The following is a 15,173-nucleotide window of genomic DNA, read 5'->3' as shown; positions in this document are numbered from 1 at the left end:
TAAGGCTATTAAAGTAGATTATTTTAATTTTCCAAGTATCCCATGCTCCATAGATGGTATGGATGTTTATTCTCTGGAAAACCCATCAACAGTTCCATGGGAAATCAGCAAGGAAGCAGCAACTACCTGTCTAGTGCCAACATTTGAACTGAATAGGGCACTAGATGATACTGAAGCAATTTGTTGAGGACTTTCTTGAGTTTTTATTTCACTAAATTAACTCTGCTGCTGGGTGGTATAGGCAAATCTTGAGTGTTTTGTTTTTACTGTATATCTGAGTATAATAGTATTTCCGAAGCCTAGAAGTGCAGTTTGTCTCAATTAGATGAATATGTATCATATAATAATAATAATCACAATTTTCAGGTGAATCAGCATCTTTGTTCTTTCTTTGCCATCTTTCCCCCCAACTGTATGGAGACACAAATGAGACTTGATACATTACATAAATGTCATCCTTTCAACTCATTTGTCATATGTTGGTGACTTTCCTCTTATTTCAAAACACTTTTTTGGCAAAACATTGGTATGAAAAATCAAGAAGCCATTCATCTCTTGGTTAGCTAGGAAGTCACATTTTACAAAGAAGAGTTAAACTGTTTCCTTAAACATCCGACTGTAGGCCACATGATTGTCTGTGGCCAGAGCATTCTTTAGACATTGCCAGAAGTAGGGATGAGCCTGTGGATTGGTGGGCCACTCGAGGACAGAACTCCCGCAGAGCCTCTTCCGGAGCTGGAGAAACTTGGACTTCTTCAGTGGCTTCTCGAGGAATATCAGGATAATCACATCTAGCTTTTCATCCATGAGCCTTTGATGGGACAAGTAAAATGCAATCTTAAAGCTCTCGGTCTTCGCATACTTGTCTGTCATCACAAACACTGTCTTTTTGCTAAGCTGTATGCTCTGGGAAAGGTTTTCCAGAACTGGCTGTCCTGGTAACCAGTCTCTTTCCTCAAGACATAAATTAAATTTTTTCTCTCTTGGATCTTCCAATCTGGCCACTAGCTCATCCAAAACCCACTCTGTCACAGCGGGGTCTTTAGTGTCATATACAATAAAAGCATCATAGCAAGAATCTGGTGAGAGTAGACGCCTATATCCCTTTATCTTAGCCTTGCAGAAATGGTAACAATACCACACATCCCAGAAATAGAGGTGACTTGCTGTCATAAACACCATCAGAAAGAGGGCGAAAGATAGGGAACATGAGAAAAGAATCAGATTCGTCAGATCTAACTCACAGGTATACAGATCCAGAGACAGCACACTCTGACCTTTGTGTGCCCCTGGTCCCACACAAGTCACCTCTGTGGCCAGGAAAGGAATAGTCACCTGTGTGTGATTAACCCACCAGACAAACCAGACAGCATCGCAGGTGCACAGAAAGCGATTATGATGCAAAAGTAACGTGTCCAGATTGTTGAGGACATTTTCTGGGAAGCTAGTCTTCTGGATAATCTGGATTTTATTCGAACTGAGGTCCAGGTGTCGCAACTGAAAAGCATCTTCTAGAAAATACTTTGTTAGATGCCTGATTTGATTGCTACTAAGAATCAGTGTCCGGAGATTTTTGGAACAGTTGGATAATCTGTTAGGAACAGTTGCCAACTGGTTGTGGCTGAGGTCCAAAGTTTCCAGATTCCTCAGGAACTGGAGTTTCCCCCAGTTGAAAGATTTGAACCTATTGTGAGCCAAGGACAGAGACTTTAAATTTGGAGGCATACCATTAAAAACTTCAGGAGGCATGAAACTCAGGGAATTTCTAGAAATATCTAACTCTTCCAAGTTTACCAGATTCTTGAAGAATTCTAAATATCTGCTATCACCATCTCTCCACAAAATATCCAAGTGGTTGCCTCTGAATTCAAGGGTTGTAAGGGATTCACTCTCCATGGTCCTGCTGGCGGAGGTGGAGATGTCGTTGTTGTTCATCATTAGTTTCTTCAGAAACTTCATGTTCTTGGTAAAGTTGAGCATATGAGTAATGCCTTCTGATTGAAAATAGTAGCTGTTACTACTTAAATCCAGAACCTCCAGCTTGTGAAGCTCCTCAAAAGCTGTCGAATAGAGTAAATCAAGCCGGTTGTTAGAAAAGTCTAAGTATTTCAGCTCTCTTAAAGGTCGGAATTCACTTCCATTAAGAGTTTGGCCAATGGCATTTCCTGACAAGTTGAGGCATTGGAGGAAAGAAAGATGTTGAAAATCAGAAGACCTGACAAAAAATATATTATTTTTACTTAGGTCTAAGGTCTTGTCATACTGATGGCAGCTTTCGTTAAAAGGCAAGAAAGAAGGGATCTCTCTGTCTTTGGACCTACAACGCCTTGCCTTTTCATCATACTTGAAATAGTGCAATGTTTCCAGGACCTGGGGCCCATGGCTTTCTGCAGTATTTATGATGTTCAAGCAAAAGCCCTCTTCAACGGAATCTCCTGAAGGGGATATTTTATTCATTGAAAGGTCTATGACTTTTAATCTTTCCAATTGTTTAAATATGTTGAGATTAGCAATTTTGATGAAGTTAGTGCCAAGATCAAGAATTTCAAGATTATGAAGATTATGTAATGGAGAGAGGCTGGAGTTTTTCAGTTCTTTAAAGACATATCCTTTGAGACGTAAAATTTTCAGATTTTTCAGTGACGAAAATGTACTTGGTAAATCTATAGATGCATGGTAGACCTGAAGTTCATAATTGAAGGACAGATCCAATTGGACAAGACTAGGGAGAGAACGCAAAAAGTGAGCATTCTCAATTTCTTTAGCCAAGTAGTTTTGGGAGAGATCTAGTTCCTCAAGTTTCTTCATGTTTTTAAACCATTGCTGTGGCACGTGTTGAAGAGAGTTACTGTGCAGTCGCAAAACTTTTAATTCTGTCAATGGATGGAAAGCATTTCCATGGATCTGTAGGGGAGAATTATTTTCACAGGGTTTGCAAGGAAATGGGACATTATAACAGCGAGGGCAATTTCCACTTAGGTCAAGAATTTGCAGTTGGTTGAGGTTAATAAAGTCATTTTCTTGGATTTCAAAGATGATATTGTTGTAAAGATAGAGCTCTATTAAACTAGATGGCAAACCTGTGGGGACTGCTGTGACATTGTTGGCTTTCAGTGAGAGAACTTTCAAGTTTCTCAGGTTTAGGAAGGCATCGTTTTCGATGAAAAATGAAGTATTACATGGATTGCCATAATAACAGTTTTGGCCGAGGTATAACATTTCTATGTGGGGCAGTTTTGTAAGATTCTCCTTCATGATGGAAAATATATTGTTAGCTTCAAGACTTAGAAGCTTTAAGCTGAGTGGGAGATCCTGAGGGATCTCTAGAAGCTGGTTTCCATCCAGGTAAAGGGATTTTAAATAAACAAGACTGCTGAAGCTTCCAGGCTTGATCTGTAGCCTCTTGGTACACACGTTGTTTTTTGGTCCCAGTCGAGCAGGTACGCAGTTGCACCTGAAGTCGATCTCTATCAGCTGAGCCAGCCTCTGGAAGGAATCTGGGGAGATGGTTGGTATGTGGTTAATGGTGAGGGTGATGTTGGTGGCATTGGCAGGAATACCTTCAGGGATTTTTGTCAAGTGCTTGTCTGTGCAGTCCACGATCACGTGGGTCTTTGAATCATCCTGGCGGACATCACAGGGCAGAGTTTTGGGAAACCACCTAGCCTCAAGGAATCTGGAAATTAGGATCATGTTCACAAAGACAAGACATCGTCTTTTCAGTGTCCACATGCAAAATGCCTAAGAATAAAAGAGCAAAGCAATGTTTTAAAATATACCACAACTCGGAATTCAAAAGTCCCAGTTGCTACCTCTCTTGTGCTATGTTACAAAAATAAACAATTCAGGCTGGGAAGGTGGCTCAGTGGTACAGTGCTTACCTCGCATGCATGAGGCCCTGGGTTCAATTCCTCAGCACCACATAAACAGAAAACCAGAAGTGTTGCTGTGCCTCAAGTGGTAGAGTGCTAGCCTTGAGCTGAAGAGCTGAGGGACAGCGCCCAGGCCCAGAGTTCAGGCCCCACAACCAACAAAATAATAAATAAAATAATTCAAGTCCTGTTCTTTACAATGTAAGCAACACCTCCACAACATCTTGCAGTTGTATTTTTCCACTCCTGAGACTCGATAATTGAGTTTCATATTTAGTTTTTAGTATCCGAGCTTTGTACCAAATAGATTTTAAGATCTAGAAGCAGCAATTTCTTAGTCATTGCTATACAGAATACTAAAAGGAAGAGCTATCAATTTGCTGCCAAAGTCTGAAACTGGTGTGTGTGTGTGTGTGTGTGTGTGTGTGTGTGTGTGTGTGTGTGTGTGTATGAGAGAGAGAGAGACAGACAGACAGACAGATAGACAGACTAAGACAGAGAGAGAGAGGTGTCAAGAGATGTTTAAAATGTAAATACACCTGGGAAGAATAACTCATTAAGATTTTAGTACAACTAATATTTATTTGCTACACCTACTGTGACTCCATTACAAAGAGTGCTTCATAAAAGTCGAGCTTCCTAATGCTAGATGCAGGGACATGAAAAGAGTTCCACTGTCCTTTTATAAATTAAGACAACTCAGTGATATTGACTGGTATTCCCACTTACTGGTATCACCCACTTATAATGGCATTTCATTATCACATATATTCCTGTCATTTAGCATTGCCATTCGTTAACCTAGTTTTCTTCTTGAATTGCTTTTGGAAATCACACCCAGGATGATCTAGGGGTGAGTGGTTTCCCTACCCATTGTGTTTATATTGCATACTTGGAGAGGAGTGAGTAGTAGTAGTGTCAGGGTACTGCCTGGGTGATCTATAACCAGAGAAGCCATATTACAACTGATGGAGTAAGATTCTGAAGTGAAAGGAGTCAACTCCTAAAACATATGCTAATGAATTGTGTATTATGCATAAACCAAGAGTCTCAAAGGCTAAATAGGAACCTACTCAATTTTGATTTTGAGGCATCCAAGGAGACACTGGTACCCTGAAAAGAAAAGTCTTAAAATATGAGAGCCATTTTACCTTCAATTGATCTCATTGGAAGGTGGTTTAACTATGGACATGTTCTTATGCTTTATGATTTCTGTCCATATTTTCTTCCATTACATTGTTTGAGTTTTATATATAAGTACTTTATATATAAATTTATATATATGTTTTTGTGTACTTATACCTGGAATAATCTAGCCTGTATTTCTATGATAAGCTTCTAGCTTACAGAATGACTTTGCCCTGCCAATTGACTGAATCAGCCAATCACTCTGATAGCCAGTATAGCAACTTCCTACTTCCCTTACATAAAATTCTCCCCAGCTTGCTTTTTCTCCAATGAAAGATACATAGGAAGGATCTCAAAAGGCTTTCTTTTTTTCATCATGGGGCTCAAACTCAAAGTCTGGGCTCTGCTACTGAGCTCTTTGGTTCAAGGCTAGCTCTCTACTACTTTGAGCCACAATGTCACTTCTGGCTTTCTGGTGGTTAATTGGAGATGAGAGTCTCATGGACTTTCTGCCCAGGCTGGTCCTCAGATCTCAGCCTCCTAAGCAGCTAGGATTATAGGCATGAGCCACTGGCACCCAAAGTGTTTTTTGTTTTGTTTTCGCTAATCTGTACATGCTTGAAGTATTCTGAAGTTAGCAGAACAGAAAACCATCCTTTTCTCCCTTTAACTACTCTGTCTCTTCCTCCCTACCATTGAGACCATTCAGAGTCCAACCTGACCTCAATTGTTGTCCTCTCAACAGCCTGTTCATTGCTTATATCCCTCCCCCCATGTTTTGTGCCAGTCTTGGGGCTTGAACTCAGGGCCTGAGCACTGTCCCGGAGCTTTTTTGTTCAAGGCCACTGCTCTACCACTTGAGCCACAGCTCCACTTATGGCTTTGCCTTGGTTCATTGAAGATAAGACTCAGGGACTTTTTTGCCTGGGCTGGCTTTAAATCATGATCCTCAGATCTCAGCCTCCTCAGTATCTAGGATTACAGGCACGTGCCAATGGTGGCCAGCTTAGCATTCCACTTTTCGCAGACACAGTATTTGCCGGGATCACTCTATTCTCCTTTTACTCCAATGCTTTTGTCCCACAAGCTTCTCAAACATTGACCAGTCATTATCCCTCTCGCAAGTCTTTCAAATGGCTTTCTTTTATTCTTCTTCTAATATGAGCTTAAACTTTTTTTTAATCATAGCATCTGAATTCTATCATAATTTGACCTCTCCCTGTCTACTTATCTTGGTTTATCTGATACAGACCCTCAACTAGCTTCTCTTGTTTAGCAACAAGAGAAGCTAGTTGCTAAACCTACAAGCTGCCTGTATTGAAAGTCTCTCCTCTTGGAGTAATCCTCCTCTGTATCAGCACCTATCAGAACCCATCAGAACCATAGTTGTCTTTAAGGTTATATTACTGAAACTGGAGCACTCAGATACCTGCAATATATGACCTCTTCTTTGTACAAGCAGCCTTACATAAATATAGTACATAGAGCATCAATGTTACTCAAAGATATTGAGGCAGTGTTCACAACTCAGGCGTGAAATGCTGAGTAAAGACAGGAGGGAAGGCTTTAGCAGAGAGAAAGAAGAGAAGTAGAATGAAGTCTTTGTATGAGCCCTGATCATAGATCCCAGTTGCTGGACCTGGGCTGTTATTGTGCAAGAAGACATGATAGACATATGGTGTTCACCATTAGAAGGTGTGGGTTAATACTGCTAACAGGTAAGTTATATGATAACGGGTGATGGTGAACTCGGTGCTCTCATGAGCCTGTTGGAGCAGCAGTATCCTTGCGTTAACTTCCCAGATGTTCCTAGTTGAGGCACACTAGTGATGAAGGAAAATGGAGATAGCCAGGAAGTTGAGTTATAGAAAAATAAATTCACCTCTTCATTATTGCATGCTGGTAAATGTTTAACACCTGGCTTTCCCTTTAACTAAACTCTGAACTTGCTAAGTCCCAAGTTGTGTTAATTTCCATAGTATAAATGTTGCCATTATAGCCAATTTGGAGCAGGCAGTGTGATGTTATTGAACCGAGTGCTTGGGAGAGATGCCTAGAGTTGTTCCTCTGAGTCCAATGTATGACAGTGGGCTTATCACCTGAATCAATGACTATGAAATCTTTAGCCTTTATTTATTGATGTGATATAAATCGAAAGGTAAAATTAATCAAAAAACTCTATCTCCTTATTTCTCACATTTCTATTGCATACATCCACTGGGATTTTTTTTTGTCTATTACCATCTCCTAATCCAATGAGTCATTTGCTGTCACCTGGACTCCTGCAAGTCTCCAGTTGATTCTTCCTGCTTCCCTTCCTCTACAATACTCTAAAGTAACATTAGGGTGTTTACTAGATAGATGGATCAGCTAGACTATAATAATTTCTTAGTGACTTGGAATGAAATTGAAACTCTTCCCCATTGTTTACATTGTCCATGCCCTGACTCCAGCATAGCTCTCTAACCTTCAACCACCTTTCCCCTCTTTAACCACATCCCAGCCATCTGGCCTGTTTTCTGTTCTGCATTCAAGTCAAGCTGGTAAGCAGGGTGCATGTTCCCTCTTCCTGAAATTATCTTTCTCCTTATCTTCACACAGCCAGTACATAACCACCTCATGGATGTCTGTTCAAGTGACACATCTTCAAAGAGGGATACCCTAATCAGCTATCCTAATGTAATGATTATGAGGAAGATAGTAACAGTAAGGTAGCACTTATCAAAGGCCAGGCATCACTTTAAATGGATACACATACATATACTTGTTATTTATCTGTCTGTCTGTCTGTCTGTCTGTCTGTCTGTCTATCTATCTATCTATCTATCTATCTATCTATCTATCTATCTATGTGAGAAGGTACTACAGGTCCTCAATTCCTTATCCAGAACCACTGTGACTGGATTCTGAAGAATCAATCCCTAATCAAATACAAACATTTCTTCAGTGGCAAACAAGATTTTCACCTCAGTGGAATTTCTACAAGTAGTCATTTAGGTTAATACTCTTCAAATGCACTCATCAACTAAGTTAGGACAAAGTTATTAGATTTGATATTTTGACATGTAAACATCTATTGTCTCTATTTTATAAGTAAGTTCACAAAAACACAAAGAGATATATGATTCTCTTGTAGTACTTAGCACAATCAAAAATTCTCTTGCTGATTTATATGCTTATTCATTTAATATTTATTCTGAAGGAAAATATATGTCTGAGATAGCTGGGCTTTGTATCTCTTTACATAAGAAGTGCCTGGCACTTATTTAATGTTCCCTTATGTTGCTAAATACATGAGTGAAATAAGGAATGTGAACAGTAAAATAAAAGAAAATTGTTAAAATTCTCCTTAGGCAAGCTTCCTTAGGCTCCATTCAACAGAGATCCCTTTCATCTCTATCTGATCAGGGCTTTCTTACAGAAAAGGTTTAAGAAATTCTGTTTTTAAAATACCCAATTCAAACTCACCTTCTGTAAAAGGCTTCAGAGAGAAACCAGAGAGAAGTCCTAACTCCCTCTTCCCCTCACCTACTGCACTGATCAACCATAAACTTTTAGGATGAACTTTGGATTGAGGGTTAGGTAAACTAGCTCCTAGTCCAGCTCAGTAGTTCACCACTCATGTACCCCTCTGAGGCAAGAGGTCCAAGAGAAGACCTGCTGCATGGGAACGGTACACACAGAAACAACAATACAGGGCACTCCAAGGACCCAGGCAATCCTTCTGAACCTAGGCAAAGGACCTGAAACCAGAAAGCCTTCAGTTATTCCTTACCATAGGAACTGTCTCAGATACCTTGAGAGAAAGAATTGATAACAAATAGAATTCCCCAGACTCACTTTCATTCTTTCATTGACAAATGGGTACTGGTTACCTTCTAGGAGCAGAAAACATAGTTTCTACTGTTAAGCAGCTCAAAAAGTTGTGGAGGGGAGAAAATTATAGCTCTAAGAAATACTGTACAAATCTAATAGTTCTTTCTGTACAAGATGCTGATGCTTGTATTATGTGTAGTTTAAAGGTATCCTGTTACTGTTTGCTGGTATATTTTTATCATAGTGCCAATTAATTATTTTTGTTATCCTCAAAGTCTAAAGATTACAATATATCTCTCAGTATCTTTTCCTCACTTTTTTCATCTCATAGTGACAGAGTCTCGATTCATAGCCAGGCATATACCATCAGAAAAATGATTATGTTGCCCAGATGGCTTTGCAAAGTGTGGTCATGTACTTTGAAGTTAGAGCCAATTGGATCTGAAAGAAAATAAGAGATGGATTTTCTGAGACCTGTCCTTCAAACACTTCCATGTGGCTAGTTGTAATTTGGATGTTGTAGGCAGTCATCTTGGATAATGCAAAGGAGGAACGTGTGCAGGGAATGGTGGAACCACAAGTGGATGATCGGGGGACTCCAACCTTCTTCCTGTGTCTTCATAGAACAGAAAGGAAACCACGGTTCTGCAGTTCAGATTTCTAAGAGTTGATGAGGAATCAGAAAATTGTTATGCTAAGCCAATGTTAAATGGCCTTTCATTGCACAAATCCAAACCTAGTTTTGCAATAGTCTAGAGTTTGGAAATAAGTTGTTACCCACGAGAGAACCTAAATTATGTGATGTTCATTTCAGAGGCGAGGAAGCTGATGGCCCATGTTACGTTATTGAAAGACATTTGATAAAAACTGACACCTATGCATTTGGAAAGATAGAACCCATGCCATCTGTGAATTCACTTTTTTGGGGGTGGGGGTCTGGTCGTGGGGCCTGAACTCTGGGCCTGGGTGCTGTCCCTCAGCTCTTCAGCTCAAGGCTAGCGCTCTACCACTTGAGCCACAGCGCCACTTCCGGCTTTTTTTTCTTTTTGCTTATGTGGTGCTGAGGAATCGAACCGAGGGCCTCATGCATGCAAGGCAAGCGCTCTACCACTGAGCCACCTTCCCAGCCCTGTGAATTCACTTTTTATTTTTAATTTAATTTTATTTGTGAACATACTGTACAGAGGAGTTACAATTACATGGGCAGGATAATGCGTACATTTCTTACCAAGCATTGCAGCCTCCTCCTTTGTTTACCCTTCACATCCCTTCCCAGCCTCCCCCCTCCCCTGAATTCACTTTTAAGAGAACTGGTCTGGCAATATTCATAATAGTGATGTTCGTTGGTAGCTTCTTACTGTTTTTTTGTTTTTTGTTTTTGTCTTATGAGGGAAATGAACTAGGGCTGAGGTTGGCTAGTCTTTGGCTAGCATGGGAAAGAAATACAACTTTGTGAAGAGAAAGTTTGTCAGCCTGCCTTCCTGGCCTTGAATGTAATTAAGACTTCCACAATTTAAGCATGGTCAAGTTGCAAAAGCCAACTACTTTCCTTTAAACTCAGGCACACGTATGGCTAGAGTCAAAGTAGCAGCATTAGAGGAAATGAGCATACTCAGAATTGTCTAGCTGACAGTGAAAGCCAGCACAGGGCCAAAATCTGATTAAGAGTGTGGTCTTCCCTTCAGGATAGTTAATTAAATTGTGAGAGAGCAGACAGAACACCATAGATTTAGACTTAAACTTGTCTACAGCTACTCTAACAAAATAGTCACTAGTCAATGTGGCTATTTAATTTTAAATTGATTAAAATTTAGTCCTTTGGTATTTCAAGTGCTTGCAAGCTGTATCAGGCTAATGGCTACTTCAGAACAATATCTATTACAGGCATAGAACATTTTTTTTATCACTGAAGAGTGTTTTGTTAGCCAATATTGATCTAGACCAGTAGTTGAGCAAACTTTTTATATGAATTTCCAGGTTCTAGTGGCTCACACCTATAATCATAGCTACTCGGAGGCTAAGATCTAAGGATCATGTTTAAAAGCTAGCCTGGCAGGGAAGTCCATGAGAGTCTTGGCTCCAATAAACTGCTCAGAAAAAACCTGTCTGGGGCTGTGGCTCCAGTGGTAGAGTGCCAACCTTGAGCAAAAGAAACTCAGGGACAGTGCTCAGGCCCAGAGATCAAGCCTGAGGACTGGCAAAAAAAATGATGTAGGGAACTGAAGATATTTAATAGAGACTTAACTTTGAATGTAACTAATAAGAATTTCAAAACCCAGTTCTAGAGAGTGATAGAAGGAGTTGATATTGATCGATTCATTGTATTCATCAACTGACAGTTGAATCAAAACCTCTTTGTACAACTACTTAAAGATAATAATTGTAATCATTTGTAGCTCACAGGTTGCACAAGAACAAGTAATGATTTAGGTTTATCTTAAAGACTGAGCTCTCCTCTTGCCTGCTGATCCTAAGAATGAATACACTCCAAAAACTTTGCAGCTAGAAATTTAACATGTAGGTGTCTGAGCCATGTCTTTAGATCCTATCTCAACTCTACCTTCTACACTCTCAACTTTTATGGATTAGCTTCCATGCAGATTCACATCACTTCTCCCCAAATATGTGTCTTGTATACCTAATAGCCTGTTATTTCTGGCAATCAATAAATAATTGCTCATCAAAAAAAAAAGGTCAGAGTTTGCCCACCCCAGTTCAGATAAAGTCTTTGGCTATGTTAAACTTGACCGTGAAATCAATTCTCAGCAAATTCAGTCTGAGCCTCCTAAGGATTAGAGTAAATTGTATTATCTCCAAAGCCTGGAAATCTGTTCATATGTTGCTCTTCCCAATTCTAAGAGGTAGATTCATTTCTAGAAAAGTGAAAAACAGGAGTTCTGCAGTGTCCATTGAGACTCAGCGTTCGTACTCTCTACTACCTCATCTTTCATTACTCTACTACCCTACCTCATCTTTCACTCATCTTTCACAGTGGGTTCAAGAGAAATATTTTGCAGAGGAAATCAAGACTTTTAAGCTTTCTTAAAATCTTGTGGAAGTCCTTATATTAAACTATTTTAACTAGCCAGGCACCAGTGACTCATCCCTATAATCCTTGCTACTCAGGAGGCTGTGATCTAAGAATTAAGGTTTGAAGCTAACCTGGGCAGAAAAATCCGAGAGACTTATCTTCAATTAGCCAAAAAAGTCTGTAGAAATGTAGCTTAAGTGGTAAACCTCCAGTCTTGAGTGAAAAAAAAAACTAAGGGACTGTTCCAAGGCCCTGAGTTCAGTGCCCAAGCCCTAAATTCAAGCCCTAGTAACAGTACCAAAAAATGAGAGAGAGAGAGAGACAGAGAGACAGAGAGAGAGAGACAGAGAGACAGATAATACAAAGGTATATATTTGAGGCCTCCCAAGCTCAAAGATTTTTTTTTCTTTTGTCGGGCCTGGGGCTTAAACTCAGGGCCTGGGCGCTGTCCCTAAGCTTCTTTGTGCTCAAGTATATAGCACTCTACCATTTGAGCCACAGTGCCACTTTGGCCTTTTTTTTGAGTAGCTGATTGGAGATAAGAATCTCATGTACTTTTCTGCCTGGACTGGCTTTGAACCATGATCCTCAGATCTCAATCTCCTGAGTAGCTAGGATTACATGCATGAGCCACCAGCGCCCATCTGGAAATTTTCTTAAATATAGAACATTCCCCTCTTAAACTATTAGGAGCTACTTGCTTTACACTCAAGGTATCTTTAATTAGGGATATTTTAAAATGTAAAGATTCGGTATTGAGCCAGAATGATTTCTTTATGTGACACAAATAATCCACATTGTCTTACTTATTTTTTGAGGGGAAGCGAGTGCCTGAAAACATATGCCTTTCAATAATTTCATTTATAAAATTGCATAGTATGTCATGACATTGGCTTGGCTTTGGAAATGAATTACAGCTCATTACCCATGCAAATATGTGTAATATACTGGGTAAACTTGAATGCTCAATTAGTGCACTAATTATGGTAGAAATGGGAAGGTGTGCCTTTGTATGCACAGGTGTTTCTATTCTCTCAGTAAATCATCTCATTTGTTAAAATGGAAAATGTAGGGTACATGTTGAACAGCCATGAATCATGTGTGTACGTGTGTGTATATGCGTGTTTTAAAATAATTGCTGCCTTTTATTCGGTAATTAGTGTGTGTCAGGTGCTAAAGGAAGCAATACCATGTGTATGACATCACTGACTCTTCACAGGGAAGTTGAAAGGGAAGAGAAATATTCCTACTTTACTGGGGAGGAAAGGGAGAGAGAATTGCAAACCAAAATGCAAACTCAGTTTTGATAAATTACCTTCAAGTTTCCTCATGTAGTTACAGCAAATATACTTCCTATAATGTGTATTTGCTTTTTGTTGTTAAGTTCCTTTTTGATTATTCTTGGCATTCCAATACTGTATTTCTATTTTGTTATATTTGGGGAAGAGGAGGTTTTGATGCTTCCATAAGAAGAATTTTCAACTATTAAAAAGTGAATTTATCCAGGTGCCAATTGCTCATGATTATAATTCTAGCTACTTGAGAGGCTGAGATATGAGAATGTTAGTTCAAAGGCAGCCTGGCTGGACAAATCTAAGAGACCCTAATTCTCCAGTTAACCAGGAAAAGGCTGGAAGTGTAGGTATGGTAAAGTACCAAGCTTGAGTGGAGAAAAAAATGAGCAAGAATGTTGTCTCAAGTTCAAATCCCAGCTCTCACTCACACACATACACACACATGCACACGCACACATACATGCACACATGCACATGCGCACACACACATACACACGTATATCATATACTTACTTATGTTTTGAGTGGAGCCAAACTGAGGGGAAGAAAAAAGGTTTTCAGATGAAGTATTTACTAGGAATTGCATCTTATATCCAACTGCCTGGGCATAACTTATGTATTTATAAATTTAAAGGCACCTTGTAGTTTACCTTCATAATAGAGAATTTGTTGTTAATATAATCATTTAACAAATATTACTGATAATTCGGTGCAAGGTACTATGCTATACATAGTAGGAAAGTGATGCTGAGTCAGACCTTAACCAATTAGAGCCAAATGTCTCCTCAACTCCATCACCAGAAGCCTGTCTGTCCTTGGGTCATGGAACTCCCTTTGCTTCAGTGAATCTATGACAGGAGAAAGAAGAGAATGGAGAGCAAAGGCTGGAAGACCTACGTGTATTGCTACTTGCTTACCCTTCAAAGACAAGCTGGAATGAACAACTCTTCACCATGGCGAAATCTCTGCACTGGAATGCGTGGGTTTTGTTATTGTTGTGTTTCAAATGATTTCAGAGGAAATATTATTGGGTGTTTATATTTTATTTTTCATATACTTTAATGATCTTTAATTAGCTGCACAAAGGGGTTTCAATTCAGCAGTTTATGAGTCCAATATATCTTGCATGCATCATTTTGATGGCAAGATTTGAACTTGTGTTTGGAACTGAAAGCCTCCTGAGGTGAGAGCTACATTAGATACTCACCAAACAAGTTTAGAGTTTAGAGAAAGAAACACCTACCAAGTGGTTCCGAACGTGAGGTTTTGCTAAGAGCATTTTTTCTCTTAAACTTCAAGCTAGCTGACTGGAGGTATGGTTCAAGTGCTAGAACATCAGCCTGGAATGGAAAAGCCAAGCAAGAACACCAGGCCCAGGATTCAAGCTCCAGTACTGGCACAAAAAATAATAAAACAACTGCAAACTGGTCAGAATCTGAAGTATGAGAAAATCTATGTACAACTGGAAATTATTAGATGGCCGAAAATAAGGAAGTGAAGTTTTCTTTGTAACAAGTTAGAGCAAGGCTATGACTCATTGAACTTCTTGTGTTTATCCTGGGGTTAGCATCTTTGCAACTGAAACTCAGATGACAAGAATTCCAATTATCATCTCTGACTGATGTAGAGCAACAGACTGAATTTTTCTTTCTTTCTTTCTTTCTTTCTTTCTTTCTTTCTTTCTTTCTTTCTTTCTTTCTTTCTTTCTTTTTTTTGGTCGGTCGTGGGGCTTGAACTCTGGGCCTGGGCGCTGTCCCTCAGCTCTTCAGCTCAAGGCGAGTGCTCTACCACTGGCGCTACAGCGCCACTTCTGGTGGTTTATTGGAGATAGGAGTCTCATGGTCTCTCCTGCCTGGGCTGGCTTTGAACCTGATCCTCAGATCTCAGCCTCCTGAGTAGCTAGGATTACAGGCGTGAGCCACCAGCGCCCGGCTTCTTTCTTTTTCTTGCTTTCTCTTTCTTCTTTCTCTTCTTTTCCTTCCTTCCTTCCTTCCTTCCTTCCATCCTTCCTTCCTTCCTTCCTTCCTTCCT

At 39.8% G+C, this 15,173-nt stretch overlaps 1 protein-coding gene across 2 annotated transcripts in view; it reads right to left on the bottom strand.

Annotated features, from left to right (window-relative positions):
• Positions 1–15,173, bottom strand: part of Tlr7 (toll-like receptor 7) — a 23,632-nt gene continuing 8,459 nt past the window's right edge. For both annotated transcript variants that reach the window (XM_013032192.1, XM_013032193.1), the window contains exon 3: positions 1–3,741. In XM_013032192.1, coding sequence (XP_012887646.1) covers positions 592–3,741 — 3,150 coding nt within the window. In that variant the 3' untranslated portion in view covers positions 1–591. The remainder of the gene's footprint in view (positions 3,742–15,173) is intronic.

The sequence above is a fragment of the Dipodomys ordii genome, unplaced genomic scaffold, assembly GCF_000151885.1.
Source record: "Dipodomys ordii isolate 6190 unplaced genomic scaffold, Dord_2.0 Scaffold150, whole genome shotgun sequence".
NCBI lineage: Eukaryota > Metazoa > Chordata > Mammalia > Rodentia > Heteromyidae > Dipodomys > Dipodomys ordii.
Note: the sequence above shows the minus strand (reverse complement) of the source record. Positions and strands in the feature narration are given on the sequence as shown.